The sequence below is a fragment of the Corapipo altera genome, unplaced genomic scaffold (genome assembly GCF_003945725.1).
Source record: "Corapipo altera isolate COAL_440 unplaced genomic scaffold, ASM394572v1 22b, whole genome shotgun sequence".
Classification (NCBI taxonomy): Eukaryota; Metazoa; Chordata; class Aves; order Passeriformes; family Pipridae; genus Corapipo; species Corapipo altera.
Genome location: NW_020884876.1, coordinates 19,325,060 through 19,342,386, shown reverse-complemented (window position 1 = coordinate 19,342,386; position 17,327 = coordinate 19,325,060). Strand labels below are relative to the sequence as shown.

Sequence of the window (17,327 nt, the reverse complement as noted above, 5' to 3'; positions counted from 1 at the left end):
TACTCCAGCTATGCTCTTAGGATTGAAGCCATGGTGTTGGAGAGGGAGTTCTCACCCTCCTGTGCTTCTCTACAGGATGACATGAAAATTATAAGACGGGCAACAAAAGGTAATTAAATATGTTGGGACATGCCTAATACTCTTGTTTTTGTTAGCATGTTAATTAGTCTGCATTACGAAGACTAGAGCTTGAATTTCAGGTACCTTAGCTATTAAAAGGAAGCTAACTCCCCTCTGACAAATGCCATCAGGGTGTGCCTGGTGAATCTTTGCTTCCAAAATCAAAAATCTGGAGACTTTGGACACACTAGCAACAAGTTCATGACCAAAGCCCACGAGTACTGCATCTTAAACTCAGAGAAGCAAAGGTGTCCATGACCAAATGAGGATAAGTCATCTTTTGCATACAGTTTGCTCATTCCTGCACCACTCTCCTTCTGATGGAATGTGCTTGTTACACTTCTCTGCTCATTCTTTCAGAGATTCATAGGGAAAGTGACTGTACTTTCTAAATTTCTCTATATGCCATTTCCTTTTGAGGTGGCAGTATTGATAGGCTAAAATCTTTATTGTAGAGAATACTATTGCTATTCATATGTTTTCTGTTTCTGTTCTCTATGTTTCTCTATATATCTATTTTGTTCTTTACCTTTCACAAGTGTTGAAATGCTGCAGGTGATTATTTGTGTGTCTTCTACTCTGCAGGAAAATACTTAATTTCCTGTTTTCAGTTAAACATTAATGCTGACTCTTTCCAGTGTCTTGAGTGACTATTTTCCCTGTTCCTCAATAAGAAATTCCGATTTCATGCTAAAAATGTTTTTGAGAGGCTAGTAGAACACTGCTTAGACTGCTTCTGGTAGTATAAAAAGGCACAGTACTAAAATATTCAACTATTAGCGCTGGTGATTAGGATAGTCCTTTTGAGTGAAAGCAAATGAAAAAAAAGCCTGCTGTGTTTTTCCCACCAGTGGGGATCGAACTAGTCCTTGACTCAGGAAAATGTGCCTTAGCTTAAGATGAGGTTTGAGTTTGGCCTTTTATTAGGATTTCTTTCAAATCATTGTTCTTTGTGTTTTGAGCAGACATATGTGAGGGCATATGTTATATGTAAAAGCAGCTGCACCTTAATGTCCTTCACGTCCTTCACCCAGGACATCTGTAAACTTATGAATTAATTCCCTCCAGAGGAGACACTTTGGTCTCCAACTCCTGCATCAGGCCAGTCACGCAAATCAGACTGACTGAGCCTTCCCTGTTTTCAGTCCACTTGTGTCATGTGCTCTCTATTTGGACTTTTCACTTCAGGGTTTGTTGATAGCCCGAAGTTGTTTAGGAATTATGTCTACTTTTCTATTGCTATCTCCTAGGTTTCTTTCCTTTGTAATTAAGCTGAGAGAACACTCACTTAAATTTTAATGCTGACAATCACTAAGGGTTAGGATGGTCTAAATAGCCTGATGGATTCTCATGTAGCCTGCAAATGGATGTATGTCATAGTGACGCGGAACAGGCTCTTACTATGCAGAGTCTTTAGAAGTTGCCTTCTCTTCTTGGCCTTGTGAAATTTGCTATTCTTTTCTGTATTCTTGTCTTTTTTCCTCCTTGCTTCCTCACCTATGGCTTGTTAGATCAAAGGTTATTTAATTAGTTCTATGTTCTTAGGTTCCTAATACTGAAATACAAATTTACAAGGGCTACCTGCTTCCAAAATGATAGATTACTGTGTTGTGTTGAGCAGTTGAATGCAGGGTAAAAATTTCAGAATGTGAACTTGGAAACAAAATAGATTTTTAAAGTACTTACGCTGCAGTCAAAAGGATTCCACCTTTTATTATGTTCATCACTCTAAAGTATAGTATATTACATTAAAACCAGCTCATGGTGATTTTCTTGCTGTATGGACACTTGCAAATTTGGAGTTATTTGGTTTGCCGTGCCACTTGTGTCATGCCAATTTATTAACTCTTTACAGTTCTGAATTTCTGCATCTCATTTCTAGGGCAATCTCTCTGGTGCCTTTTAAGCACATGTATTGTTCTTTGTTCATATGTGGCTGGGTGAAAAGGTGTATGAATTCAGATAGAGCAGTTCTGTGCATTTCACAAGAAATGGAAATACCTACAAACCAGGCTTCTGTGATGGAAAAGCTTTAAAAGGCAGTTTTATTCCATTTGACTCTTTGCATCACACTGAATATAACTTTGTACTAAATCATCTTTGATATGACTAAAGTAAAATAAATGCTGTTCTGAGTTGGTGATCATACAGAAATAAAATGATGATTCATAGTGGGAGTGGGATAAGAAGGAAAATATAAAAACTGCCTGTTATCCTTTCAGGCCTCATGGCCAAGTCTACTAAAAAAAGAATAATTGTTCAAAAGCCCGATCCTGGCAGATGGCAAATGGATCCTGCAGGGTGCAGAACATTTGCCTCACACTGGAATTAGTAGGTGGTGAGGTTACTTAACCACTTGCATGAGACACTTCCCACATTGCAGGATTAGGCCCCAAATGTTTCCTTAGCTGATGGAAGTTGCCTTGGAAATACTACACTTGCTGAGTTAAAGTCTGAACATACACTTAGGGTTTGTCAACTGTGCTTGTGAATTGGAGTTATATAGTACCATTATTTTTCCCACGACCTCTTCAGTTTATTGTAGTTTCATGTTAAAATTAAAAAAAAAAAAAAAGCTTGAGATGAAGAAGAGTTTGGTAACTGACTGTGTATATTTCTAAACAAACACTTGTTAGACAGCAATTTTCTTGCTCCTTACAGAGCTAATGACTTGTGAGGAACTGCATTCCATATTGCACTTGGTCCTTCAGGCTGGGAATATTATGAATGCGGTAAGTGACATCCAAAAGGGAGATGGCTGATGGACCATACTTCCTTGTTAGTATTGCAGTGCACTGATGTCATGCCTCAGCTGTTTGCTCATTTCTTTTTAGGGAGGTTATGCTGGCAATGCTGTTGGATTTAAACTGTCGTCACTGCTCAAGCTGGCGGACACAAAAGCAAACAAACCTGGGATGAGTCTGCTGCATTTTGTTGCTCTGGTATAGAAAAACTATTTTGCTGGTATAAGCAACTGCTACAAATGTAGGTGCATAAATGATAGACAATAGAAGGGGCCATGTGCCTCAGAAAAAGCAGCTTTTTTACAGCTTTGATCTAGTATTCACTTTTCTTCTCCTGCCACAAAATTCACCAGTTTACCTCTACCTGGTCATCCTATCCAGAAACCCATGGAAAACTTAAGTTTTTATATAATGTAAAAACTTGCCTTCATCAAACTTCATCATTGTAGATTTTCTCTTATTGTCCTGAATTCTTACACTGTGGAAGTGGCTTATTTTGGTAAATATTCTTTCAATCTTCCTATTGAATCATTTGAGCAGCCTTTTTGATAGTTTTTCTCCCTCAGTGACTGACACAAGTTTGTAAAGATGCTGCAGACTTTTTTCAAGCTATTTTTCTTTCCTTTCAAACTTCTTGATTTTAGAAGGAAGAGGATTTAAATGCTTCCATATGTGACTTTGGTTATCTGTGTACAAACTGGCTTAACAGATTTCCAGCCAGCAAACAATAGGGTATTAATTGATGTTTGCACAGGAAACATTGTATCTGCTCAAACAATGGCATCAGTAAATTGTTCTTTCCTTGACATTCCTTATTAATACATGTGGCTTATGTTCACTGGCAGAAGCAGCTATTATTGCACATTGGAAAATAGAAGCTGGAGTTTAAAGTTTCCAGTTCTAATCCCTGCCTTTCTTTAAGGGATGTCCTCCACTCAGTTGTGTTAGGATGAATGGGAAGAAAAACAATGCAAGAGAGAAACCTTTAAGTGCCCTCCCAGAAGCTTTAGAACTGTCAGACTTAGGGGCTTTGGCATGGTGGTGGAATGTTAATGGACTGTGTATGTTTTGGTTTTGTTGTGTTTGTTTCAGGAAGCCCAAAAGAAAGATGCTGCTCTTCTCAACTTTTCAGAAAAAATCGGGAGTGTTCATGATGCCGCCAGGTGAGTTAAAAGAAAACTGAGAACTTATGGTTAGACCGTGACTTGGAATTTTCTTATTTGTGAAGCAATGAAGCTTGTTCAAGAAAGTCTTGGCACAAAAACAGATCTTTACAAATGTTTACTGTAGCTTTGAGGGCTTAATTTCCATTTACTAGCAGAACTATGCCTGCAATGTGCCTTCAGGTATGAGGTTTTTTATTACATGATCTCCATAGGGGTTTGGTAGTTCTGTCTCTGTCAAGTACATGTGCATGTTCATTACTTTTAAAGGGTGGAACTAAAAGCGTGTTACTGTTTTTTCTTAAATCAATTTTCATCTGTCTCTGAGCAGGCTACTATACTTTTCCAAATCTGGTATCAGGTACAGGTGCTGGCCCTGGCTTTGCTTAGATGCTTTCTGAGGTTCCATTTGCTTCTCTCTATTTGCTGTCTTGGATGGAAAATCTGAATGGCTTGTTGGCTCTGCATTTTTTATAATCCTAAAGTCTCAAGCTGCATAATTTCAAACTGAACCTGATTCGTACCTCAATAACTACTTGCTTATGTGAGACAGCATGATCTAAATCCCAAATCTGGAAGCCAGCAATGCTGAAGTTCTATTCCCAGTTTTGCTACTTCCTTACTCTTGAGCTTTGGGCAATCTATTTACGTTCTTTTCCCAGCTGTAAAATGGATCCAGTCTCTTAGATCTGATGGAGAGTTAAGTAATGTCTGCAAAAGACTGAAATCTTCTGAGGAAAGGAGTGGCCATGGAGTTAATAAAAAAAATTTTTGAGGGACCACCTGTGTGGCTCTCTGCCATCCAACCCACACACCTTTTTGGCAGTCTGCCATGTGGCCTGCTGGGGAATGTAGCTTTCCTCGCCATCCAAGCCCCTTGGCAAACAGCAGGGGAACAGGCAGAATACCAAATTTGGTGATTTCTTTTTTTTCCTAACCACTTTGTCCTTTGATCACATTTGTTAGTGCTGCAACTCTTCTGTTGTAATTCATGCTGAAGTCTATTCGGGGAATGCACTCTGTACAGGAAAATGAAACAAAATTAAATAGTGCCTCACCATTGGGCATGAGAAAGATCTTTAGAGAGAACTGTCATGTACAAGTTGCTTATAAATTGTCCCAATTAGAGCATGTTAAAACAACTACCTTTATGTTCTTTATTTTTTATTGTCTTGCCTTCTTTACTTGTAGGCCATCCTCTTCCTCCTTCAAAGGCAGAAAAAAGTAGCCTGTATTTTCTACTGCTTTCCTTAGTTGCAAAAACACCTATGATCTGCCCAGAACAGGGAACTAATCTTTGCAGATGAAGTAAGCAGAGAAAAACCAGCACACATTATATTCATTTGTGTGTGCACTGACAAACTTATGCATGCTGTCACCATCTTGCTGCCACGTGCACTTCAGTCCGTCTGCCACAAATTCTTCAGCTTTACTATTCAAAAGTCATGCTGCTGGTGCAATGACCTTAGTTAGGAGTATGTGTACAGTTGTTAATCTTTATCATTTGGGAAACCATAGTGCTTCAATTCCTAGACAAAGCCTAGTTCTCTTGTGAAGGAAATCCCATAGATTTAGAAGGATGTACTCTCAAGTGACTGAGAGATTTAGGTGGGAACTCCCATTGTATGGATCATGGGTCTCCCAGGAGAACGCTTAGATTACATCAGATCAGAGCTCCTTCCTGTGATCTTCAATTTCTGAGTTACCTCTCTATAGGAGCAGCTCTGGTACCTAGTAGAAGGATGAAATATTATGACTGTTGGGTTTATCCTGTGTAGACTGTGTTGCTGTGACTACTTAGAAGAATGTAGGATGCAACTTCATGATGCCAGATGCTACTGCCAAAATGGGTAGTCCTGGCTGACAGTCCCTGGTGGCCCCCTTTTTGTGGCAGCTCCTGCACTCGAACAATGATGTAATCAATTGGACCAAGCAAAGGAAGCAAATTGGCTCTTCCATTTTCCTAGGTTAATTTTCGGTACACAGATGTGGCTTGGCCATCTAGAAAATGAGTGCTAGCACAGGCACCTGAGAGAGAAAAGGAACATCTGGTCAGACGCAGGGTGGCATTACCCTTTCTCGTGGTAAGGGTGGGTAGGACTGGCTGGAGTTAATTATGAAGCCACACCCCATGGGAATCTTTTGAGGTTGCAAATAAGAAGAAATGTGCTTATCTCTCTCCTAACCCTCAGTGTCTGCTCTGGAGAGATTTCCTGAACAGGCAGGTCTTGTTTGATGGCCAGGTTGCACCTCATGTAAAACATCCATTTTTGCAGCATGTTGTGGCTAACCTGTGGGCCACTCCTTCTCCTTTGATAAACATTCTCCTTTTATGCTGTTTTTAGGTTATCCATCGATAATGTAGAAGCAGAGCTCCACTCGCTGTCTCTCAAGGCAAGATCTGTTAAAGACAGCATCCGACGAGACCCAAAACTCTTTCACCAGATGGAAAGCTTTCTCCAGGTTTGTAAGATGTTGGTGTTAGTGTCACCTGAATGCAGGAGCATTCTTCAGATGAATTCAATTTGTATGGACATGTTAATAAACAGAAGTATTATTTTAATACACCTCCCCTATCAGTTGTATAAAGGTGTTCCAACCTTATGCTATTTGTCAAGTTAGAGTGTTGGACTGTGTTTCTACAGGGAGGGATACTGAGTGTACATTGCTCCAGGCTTGTTAGGCAAGCATGTTTAATGCATGTGTAATGACTGATGAAGATCCGTAGTTAAAATATAAGACAATTTGGAGTGGTCAATGTTTTTGTACTTTGCAGCTGCCCAAAATGTAGTATCTCTGTGTTACGTTATACTGGAGCATGTCAGTTTTAGCTGAGACTGTGCAGTAAATATAAATCTTTGTGGCTGGGTGTTTGAAGAGATACTAGCAGCTGGAAGGTTAAGGAACTGTTTTCTCTACTAATTTACCCTTAGCACAGTGTCTTATTGTGAGCCATTCCATTATTTCCAGGTGGGTTCTCCTTTTTTTTTTTTTCTTTTAGTACTGCAATGACTTTGCAGGCCTGAATGTGTATAGCACTTAACTTTAAAGCAGAGTTCTTGGTATTTTCTGAGTATGTGGTGATGCTCGGAGAAATACATATTATACTTCAATTAAATTATTTTTCTGTTTCATGTTATAGATAATTATTAAAAGTAAGAAGGCAGGTGTTGATCCGGAACTTAACCGCCCTGATTTTCCACTTGCAAATATAGTTAATAGTCCCTGCAGTTTTGTAGGAGATGAAAAGCTGATGAAGAAAGGGGTGGGTTAAGATTGAAATACTTGTCCTCATTCACTCTGAATTGTTGGCTTTTATCCATTGCACCCAGACTCTTTAATGTTATGTTTTAACATGTTTGGGATTTTTAAAAATTTAATAGCTAGTTTTATGTAACACTACAACCTTGTTTAGGCCACATTCCAAAAGAAATGTTGGGAAAAAAATCGTTCTACAAATGCATACCTTACGTAAACACTTCCGTTTTTTGTTTCTAAATTAAGGTGATAGCCAAGCTGATATAAAAGTCAGCTTTGATTATCTCACCCTCATGAATAAAGTACAGAATATGTGGGAGGGACTAATTTTCAATGTATGCTTTTATCAATTGTCCAGTTTATCTTCAGTCCAGGTTTTACTGTGAGCCTTTTTTTTTTCTTTTTTTTCTTAAGACTAGCAAGTCATATTTTTTCCTACCCTACTGGTATAATCTTCCAGGTAACTTCCTGAAAGCAGGATTGGCTCAAATGGTCATCAGTGCCTCCAGCTGCCTTTTCCCACCCCAGTATTACATTATCAAAAGTGTTTAGGTGTCCATGAGTTAGATTCTGAGAACATACTTGTCTGAAAATTATCTTTTCTCATCAGGTTACTTTAAATCACATACGGTCTCAGATCTGGCAATGGGCAAGGATAGAAGCGAGTGGCTGGTGATGCAGATGGAGACAGGAGCACCTGAGCAAAGTGTTTTAAGCAGTTCTGCTGCTCAGAGTCTAATCACAGCCTTATTCTCTTCCTCCTCAATCTCTTTGCACTGATTTCCTCCCATCCTGTCTGTATAGCTCTACATTTATGATTCAAAGTGCTAGTTTATGGGAACATTTTCTGGATGTCTTAAAATATACATATTTCCAGCAGTTCCTTGCCTTTCTGGCATGAAAACCTTTTTTTATCATGGTCTAGGGTCACCTTAGGAAGGAATTGATTTTGTGATGTATATCCATGAATCTATTAATGTACTTTTTTGGAAGAGTGGGGAGGGGGAATTAATCCTTTCTGCTTAGTTGAAAGTTGAAGGGGAAATGGGAAACTAAGGAATAAAGAATTTTTAAGGGGCTCCCTGGTGATCTGTCAGTGTCCTAGTACAGTCTTTACTCATCTAAAAATTAAAGTTCTAAGTTTGTTCAAGGGCTTTTGGACTTTTTCCTGGTGTTTATCCATTTCTCCTGACCTTCTTTACTCTGTTTGCTGAAATGACGTTTCCTCGTTAGTAGGAGTTCTCCTTCAAAATGTTAATTTCCCAGGCTCGGGAATAAGTTCTAGGTTGGAACATGAACTTTATAAGTTCCTAATATATACATGACCTGTAGTGACTTTAATTTTTCTGTGTGGTTCATGCTGTATATGGCTTTTGCTGCAGTTTGCTGTAAGACATCTAAAGGAGCTTGAACACCAGAAACGAGAATTGCAAAAAGAGGGAAATGCTCTCATTGACTTTTTCTGTGAAGACAAAGAAACTATGAAGTTGGATGAATGTTTCCAGATATTTAGGGACTTCTGCATAAGATTCAACACAGCTGTCAAGGTAAGAATGCTGAAGTATACCAAGATGAAGAAGTATTGGCATTGGTTACAGTTTTGGTTCAGCAAAGTCTACCTATTGTTACCAGTATTTTTAGGCTTTTATAAATAGTATGAATTAGTTGGATCCACACATTTCTTTATTTCTGTGCCTTATGCAATCTGCATTTGACAGCACTTTGTGTAACAGCTTTAGTTTAGAAAAAAGAGAACAATCTGGATTCGTAGCAATCTGACAGGATGTTCAGCTAACGTGCCCGTCGTACCATTAGCTTACCTAAGCTTTGCCACCCAAGACAGCCCGTAGTTACACGTGTGTGGACATTATACAAATGTACAAAACCACATGGTGATCACTATTGCAGTCAGTTTAGCAAGAGATGAGCTCATGCATATACATTCAGATATTTGGGGGATTTAATTCATGGTCACACATTACGAGTGGTTGTTGGATAGCTATTAATTTGAGGTCCAGTGGGGATTTTCTTTCTCTCTGTAGTAAGCAGCTACACTCTAAAAAATGACAAATTAGACTCTTACTTGGAAATACTGAGAAGATTTGCTTACTATGCATGGACTAACCACTGTTCCTGCAAAATTAAGAGAACAATTCAGAATAAAGATGGCAGTTCTGACAAATGAATGTGATGTGTGGACAGCAAAACCAGCAGTTTAAAGAGATGGCTTGTACCACAATGGCCATATGCACATATTTCAAATATTTAAACATTTTTTGCCATTTTTAACATGTCTTTATGTGCTTAAAATAGATTTTTCATTTCAGTAAAATCTCCTAAAACATGTTCTGGGTGGGGTTAAAATTTTCTGCGTCTAATATGGAATATGATGGTAATAATATCTATACCTCTTTTTAACCATTTGTCTTTACAATGCAGTATTTAAAATTGAATTTTAGTGTTTGGCAAGAATTCATTCTGTTGTTCCATATGTGTGAAAGCAAGCTATCTGGCACAGACATTTTTCCTTTCTTAGCTGCTCAGGTTTCTTAAGTCTCTAATGCATCTTATCTTTCAGAGGCCAGTGTAGTCTCAAATCTACTTTAAGAGGTGTAGATTAATCCATTCATCAAAAAGCATTAGGCTTTTGTTTACTGAAAGCTTTCAGGTGACTTCTTCTAGTTATGCAGCTCTTCTGTTGTCACAACAGTGGGAAGATCAAACTAGACAGTGCTTCAGACAAATATAGGTGTGTTTTTTTTAAACAGTGTGCCAATGATCAGAACAGATTTAACAACATGCTGGAAAACTATGTAATTTTTGAACCCTCTGTCAAGACCAGCCTCCCACTTCTTTGTTTTACTACCGCTGTACTGGCTGCAGCAAACCAGGTTCTTCATTTCAGAAAGTGACCCAGAAAGCTCAACCAAAGGTACTGCTTGATTAAATCTGAAGCCTAGAGGTGAAAGTTAAATTTTGATATTCGCAGGAAATCACTGGTAATTATTTTAGTAAAAAGGTGTTACTGTTGTCTTTCAAACACAAACTACCTCTTCTATGGCTTCCTGAATCAAAATCCCTCAGCCTAGCTGCCAAAATCTCTATCCTGTCCTGGGCACCCTCTCTACAGTAGTTGCCAGTTTTTGAAGCCAACAGTGAATACAAGATCCAGAATTGGAGTGAGGCATTGATAAATGGTCCTTGAGTGGTGTCAGTTGATGTCTAAGTATTGTGAGGCATTGTGTTAACTTCTCTATTTGCTTCCATATGCAATTAAGCAATGACTTTTTGCAAAATCTCCAATCGGTAATGATAGAGGGAAGTAGCACTGTGTAGAAATTGCACTTGCTGAGGAACAATTGCAATTGTAGTAAGGGAGGGTGGAAGGACCATGGTGTTAACTGCGTGCTTGTCAGACAAGTTTGTCTTAAAATACAAATGTAATGATTAGATAGATGTTTACTCGCCTGATAAAACTGCCAACTTTAAACTTAGTGAGGACTTGAAGCTCTCCATCTTATAGCAGGAACTTTTTAGCTGGACCAAAAGTGGAAGCTGGTTGGGCACTGGAACAGGCTCCCCAGGGCACAGCACCAAGCCTGCCAGAGTTCAAGAAGCATTTGGACAATGCTCTCAGGCACATGCAGTGATTTTTGAGCCTGTCCTGGGCAGGGCCAAGAGTTGGACTTCGATGATCCTTGTGGGTCCCTTCCAACTGAGGATATTCTATGACCTGACATCTACTCGGGTGTGATAGATCACGTTGCTGGTCTTTGCAGGGACTGATGTGTTGTCAGCATTAGTTATGTGGGGAACTGCTCTCCACAGGGTTAATAGTTGCAGGCTGTGGTTGCCATGGTGATTTCATGTGTGCATATTTATTGGAGGTTGGGAGAGGGTGATAGCAGTAGGAGCTAACTTCGATGAGAAGAAATAAAGGGAGAGATAAAGCAGCGTGTCTTGTTCTCATGCATAGGACACTGTCCTGTGAGTCATGTATTTATGGTTTTTCCGTTTAGGAAAACAAGGAGCGAGAGATGCAGGAACTTCATAGTCTGCAAAGGCGAAAGGAGCTGGAGGAGAAGCGGCGATCCTGGGCAGCTGGAGAGCTTGGGAGCTTTGGGCGGAGCAGCAGTGAAAATGATGTGGAGATGTTGGCCAAAAAAGGACTTGGAGAGTTTCTTCCCTTCTTGCAGCAGAGACCTCAAAGCCCTTTGTACAGAAACACAAATTCTAGACGCTCTCGACTTTCTTTGGGGATTACTGCAGACAGGGAGTTGCAGAGTTTCCTGGAAATCTCAAAAGACGAGGATCCAAACAAGTTTAACAGCCTTCCCCGTGCAAACACCCGACAAGCAAGACCAAACGTAGCCTGGACTGAATCCAAAGAAACAAGAGATCTCAACTTAAATACCTTGAACTTACACCAACAGTCTGAAATGGAAGTGAAAGGTGGTGGCCTAGTGCAGGTGCCTCCAGCTCAGCTCAGTCACTTCAGCAGCTCAGCTGGTCCTGGTGCCCCTTATTCACAGAGGAGCACTGACTACAACATGCACACTTCCAACGTTTCCTGCGAGGAGTCCACAGATTTAAATGCTCTGGCCCTGGCAATTGAGGAGCGTGAACTTGTTAAAGGATTGCGTAAGTTTGATATTCAAGGAACAAAGCCTGCAGAGGATGCACCTTTAATATATTTAGAGGATGGTGGTGGAACAGACTTGGAGACTCTAGATGATCTAAGCTTTCATTCCCAGAGCACTGCTGATGACGACCTGCCTCCAGCTTGCAGAAATTCCAGAGAGGCCCATGACCATCAAGCCAAGGCAGCGGGTTGCAAGAGTGAAGCTTCAGAGCCCAGCAGCAGCAGCCCCATGTCTGTGGATACAAGTGTTTTGGGAAGTAGGGAGGATGGGCCAATGTGCTATGTGTCAGATACAACAACTGATTGTTCTTTGACATTGGACTCTGAAGAGGGAAATGATTTTAAATCAACAGGCAATGAAATAAGAAGTGAGGCTGTCAAAGCATGCTCTTCTGGGAATGATGCTCAACACAGGGCTAGAACTCTCTTCTCAAATCTGAATTCTGCTTCTGGCAAGGACCTGTCTCTTCACACCTCTCCAAATGATAAGGACGATGCCAATAGCAAGCATATGATTCCTAAAGAAAAGCCCATAAAAAATAAAGATCCAGCAGGACCAAAGAGAAACTCTCTAAAAGATAGATCTCCAAGCTCCTCAAAACCCAGTGGCACTCGCCCTAGCCACACAGCTCCTTCCAGACCTGTCAGAACTTTGAATGCCTCTGAGAATGAAAGTATGAGGAAAGTGGTGCCTATTTCTCGGTCAAACAGGGCACCGAGCAGCGTGAAAAAGCCAGAAGCCAAGCCAGTCCTTCGTGAAACTAGTACAGTGGAAAGTCGGCTGTCTCATCGCAGCTCTGTCCGAGGCACAACAGACACACTGCCAAGAAGTCCTTACAGGCACAGCATGTCAGTAGAGGAGCCAAAGTTACGAAGGGGCACTGTCACCTCAAGCAGTGCTCATTTTGAGAGGGACAGAGTCTCTCTCAAGAAGCCAAGCTCTAAACCTGTTAGGAGTAATGTCAAATCAAAGACAGACGAAACAAAAATGTGTCGCTCCAGTGTAAAACCCCAGACTCCTACAGATGACACCAAGGTTGCCACAGTCAGTATTCCCAAAACACCATCTGCTGTCCCAAACTTTGCAAGGAATACAGTGGCCTCTTCTTCAAAGCGTGCAAAAGTGGATCTATCCAGCTCATCCAGACCTCCAGCCATCACAAGGTCTGTGTCCCAGAGGCTGCCTAAAGTGAAGCCAGCAGCAACTTCTGATGATCCAAATCCAAAGGAGAACAGTATGAGTACCTTAAAGAGAGCGAGTAGTGCCAGAGTGGTTGGGAGAAGCATCCTGCAGGGAGAAGCCGTCAGCACTACAGCAGAGCCTGCACCAAAGGAGCAGGGAACAGTGGAAAAGGCCTCTCTTAAACTGAAAGATGCAAACCGGACCACAATTGGTAAAATACTGAAGCCATTACTGAAATAAGGGAGAGGTGTTTTTTAACCTTGCAATGTGAACACTTGTTCAAGCACTGGATGTCTGTGTACTGAAATTCCTTAAAACAGTAATATTGCCGATAAATGGGATCATGTGCTCATTAAAGTACAGCACACTTTGGAAAAGGTCAAGTAGTTGTGTTCTGGTCTAAATCCTTTTATATGAATTTGAATGTATTTGAACCTACTGTGATGGAATGCAAGCAGAACAGCAAATCTTTGTGTTTATGATACAGAAGGTCACCAAAAGCCAAAAAGTTTTAAGAAGTTTTAACTACGAGATGAAACACTTTGTGACAGAAAACATGGATATAGGCCAGTTTTTTAGTGTACATAATATTCTTCCTAAGACTCAAGCCTTTGTGCTGGTTGGTTTTCTTACTTGATGTCAAAATGAATCCTGTGGAACAGTACTGAAAACAAACTTAGGTGATTGTGCTTTCCATTGCTTTCAATTCCTTGGATTCGGGAGCTCTTTTTGCCTGTTGCGAAGTCCATTGCTGGCAATTGGACAGACTGAGAACTGCTGGCCAAAAAAATGTAGAACAAGACATTTGCTGTTTTGTGGCTATCTTTAACCTCTCTGAAGAATTTACAGCATGTTTTATGAATGTGTATGTGTGTCTGGAAAAGGCTTTCTGCTGGGCAGGAGGCTTGTTCTCCAAGAATGTGGCAGCATTGTCTTGCATGCACACGTAGATATGGCTGGTGCTGCATTGAATAGCACAGCTGGAGGCTGTGCCTGGTGGAAGGGCCATCTGTAACCATTGGAATGACTACTCCTGACTTGTTTTAATCACAAGCAAACTTGCCAGCTTTTGGTCATACAGAAGTGCCATATATTTATGATACATATCAGGATGTTTGCAGTTCAGCTCTTGAAGGCTGCAATGTAGTGCCGAGCACTTTCTTACCATTCCATGTTTCCACTGGTTTATATACTACCAAATTACTTGAATGTTGCAATGGCTCTGGTTGAGCCATTAGTTTCCCTGCCTCCTCCTCCTTTTCCACTCCCTCTCCTTGTCAACAAGAATATTTAGCATGAAACACAGAGCTTACGCATGACAGTGTTTTTGTAGAGCTCCTTGGTTGCTTCAAATGTGGCTTTTAATGTTTAAAGACTCTAAAGGAATTAAACTAGTATTTGATAAGCTTTTTGCAAAATAAAACCACTTTTTTTTTCTGCAGATACAAATTTTAACTCCTGTCACACTAAGATAAAGAGAATGAGGGAAAACTCATTCAGCATGCTGTGCATCTTCCCAAGAGAAATGCAGGTTGGTAGGGAAACTGCTGTTCTCCTAAGCATCTTATTTAAAGAGTTGCCTTTTATTCATTTACGAAGAAAGCCTCATTTAAGAATAAAATAAAAAATAAAAGGAAAATCTCTTTGGACAAGTGGCATTGACTTATTAGTGGTAGATCTGTTTGTCTGCTCTATCCCTCAGTGCTGGGAGAGCATAATTCAGTGAGAATGAGCCTCACGGGCTAGTATCAGGGACAGCTAGCTTTGAGGTTTGAATTTGGCAAGGCACCTTTAGCTCCTGCCACGTACCAGCAAATCTTGATGCAGACATCATACCCAACCACCATGAAGTATTGCATAGGGCCTCTTGTTTGAGTCTGTCCCACAGGGAGAATTTATATAGCCCGCTTTTCGGCAAGAGCAAATATTTTGCTTGAAATGCCGTAAGCTTTTTGGATACTGCCTCCCTTGTGGGTTAGATAAAAAAGCATCTCCCTTCTTATTTGTATCTGTGTGGATGTATGCACATCTGCAAGAGCAGATTATTCTCTTTTTTCCTTTTTTAAAAAAGAAAAAAACAACAAATTTTATTGGTAGCAAGCTTGAAAAATAATTTAAATGTGTTTGGAACATGTAAATAAATTTCTATAAATCGGTGTAAAAGAAAACTGACTGTATTTAATGGAACATTTATACATTTCGGAGTAACTTGGTAGTTTAATAAAGTTCCCATTTACTGGGTATGAGGTTTGTACTTTCTCCTTCCTGTTATACTCTTGGCTTTGGTCCTGGAGATCTCAAGCGACTGAGTCTGGGTGTAGGTGACTGCGGAAAGACTTTACAGCAGACATCGTGATTTGGTTTTGTACTGAGACATGCAATTGAACGTCAGTTTCTGAATGTTTCTGAAGTGGGACTTTCTGCACATCTCGGGGTATAACATGGAAGGCATTAGATGGTAGATGCAGCACTTTGTGTACACATTGTATGTTGTGGCCAAGGCAAATGTTCATGGCACTAACAAGTCTGGATCTGTCGCTATCTTCATGCCTTTGAGCTTAGCACACTTTATTGAGAAATTCTGGTTTACAGCTCCCAGGACTGTGGAAATAAAGAATGACCTGTTTTGCAGGAGCAGGTGGTGACTTTTACACTGCAATTCTGAATTTTTCAATTTTGTCCTATTCTCCCATTATTTTTTGTTCTGTACTGCACACAAAAGAACATCTTTCAGCAGAAAAAAAAGCAAAATCCAGCCAGCCTCCTTGTCCTTAGGGAGCACTTCCTCCTCTCTGCTATGGAAATGATTTCTGGACTGGAATTGCTGCTATTTGCAAACTTGTTTAGCCCCTGACTTTTCTAGTTTGGTGAGTGTGTCTCTCCCCATTTGGAGTGGCAAGCACCTGCTGTCTGCCAGTGCTGAGTGATGGCTGCTGGTGGAATCTACGTGGGAAAGCCCTTCACCAGCAAAAGGTGTGTCTCAAAAGTTTATGTTTCTTTAAACTTCATTTTTGTGTCAAAAGGGCTTATAATTACCAATTCATTATTTAAACTACCAGCTGTCAGAGACAGTGATTCCCTGTAGCTTTAATTTCCCATGTCATACAATTTTCCCAAACACTAACAGGCCAGGGCGCTTGGTTGCAGTTGGTTTTCAAGAAAGAACTGAAACCTTTTCTCCAGCTTTTTTCTGCTGAATGGCTGATGCTTCCAACTGTGACCAGGGGTACATCAATCTCCTTTGGTGGCTGCTGAAGTGGCAGTGAATTGGGGGAGCCTGGGGGACCATGAGGGAATCTGGTGGAGCTGGTGGAGATTCAGAGGTAGAGGAAAGCCGTGGGAGTAAGAGGTGCTGATTCATACTTAGAGGAATTTAATATTCACATCTCATGTGGGAGCTGCATACAAATGAGGGGCTCAGTGCATCCCTCATTACAACAGCTCATTAAATTATCAAGAAAGACAGAAAGGGTTCCCATCACACCTCCCACAGTGTACAAGTCTGGACGGTGTCATTCCAAATAGCACACCGGTATCTTTCTAATCCTAGGGTACATCAGTGCGGACGGATGCAGACAGCCACAGGCTGGCTCCCTCCTAAGCAGAGCCGAGGTGGCCCCAGGCTGGAGGCGCAGGGCGCGTTCCCTGGGCGCTGACCCCGAGCTCGCACACCGCGGCTGTAATTGCACACCCTCGGCCGGGCTCGCTGCTTCGGCAGCGCTGCCGCAGAGCCCTGGCTGTCCGACCCCAGGAAGACCTGCCCGCCACTGCATGTGAGAACGTAATCCCTGTGAGAGAGGCCCAGCTAAACACAGTTCCTTTCAGATTTGGCTGCTCAGTGTTTTCCATTAACTTGATACATGCTGTTTACATCCCACTGCCGCCAGTGCCAGAGATAACTGCCTAGGGAACAGCTCCCTACAGGTATTGTTAACAGCTGCTGGAAACAAAGGAGTTTGTTTTAGCCACGTCACTATCTAAATAGCCAGAAATACGTTACTTTTTTATTACTCGTGAGCTGATATTAAAAACTCTGACATGTTTTCCTGGTTGAAAGATGCATTTGGGAAATCTTGTACGCCATTAAAAGTGGCAGCTGAGCAAATATCCTTGCAACTTCAAAAGAAAGTGACACTGAGGCAAGGGACATGTGAAGGTTCTTGGTGTAAGGTATGTGATCACCACCACCAGTACCAACTACTTGCGCTCAGAGAAAG

The 17,327-nt window shown here is 40.9% G+C and overlaps 1 protein-coding gene across 2 annotated transcripts in view; it reads left to right on the top strand.

The window, feature by feature from the left end:
* Positions 1 to 15,353, top strand: part of FHDC1 (FH2 domain containing 1) — a 36,775-nt gene extending 21,422 nt beyond the window's left edge. For both annotated transcript variants that reach the window (XM_027636099.1, XM_027636098.1), the window contains exons 6-12: positions 9 to 109; positions 2,782 to 2,852; positions 2,955 to 3,062; positions 3,957 to 4,027; positions 6,373 to 6,490; positions 8,668 to 8,832; positions 11,305 to 15,353. In XM_027636099.1, the coding sequence (XP_027491900.1) occupies positions 9 to 109; positions 2,782 to 2,852; positions 2,955 to 3,062; positions 3,957 to 4,027; positions 6,373 to 6,490; positions 8,668 to 8,832; positions 11,305 to 13,350 (2,680 nt within the window). In that variant the 3' untranslated portion in view covers positions 13,351 to 15,353. The remainder of the gene's footprint in view (positions 1 to 8; positions 110 to 2,781; positions 2,853 to 2,954; positions 3,063 to 3,956; positions 4,028 to 6,372; positions 6,491 to 8,667; positions 8,833 to 11,304) is intronic.
* Positions 15,354 to 17,327: the final 1,974 nt, after the last annotated feature.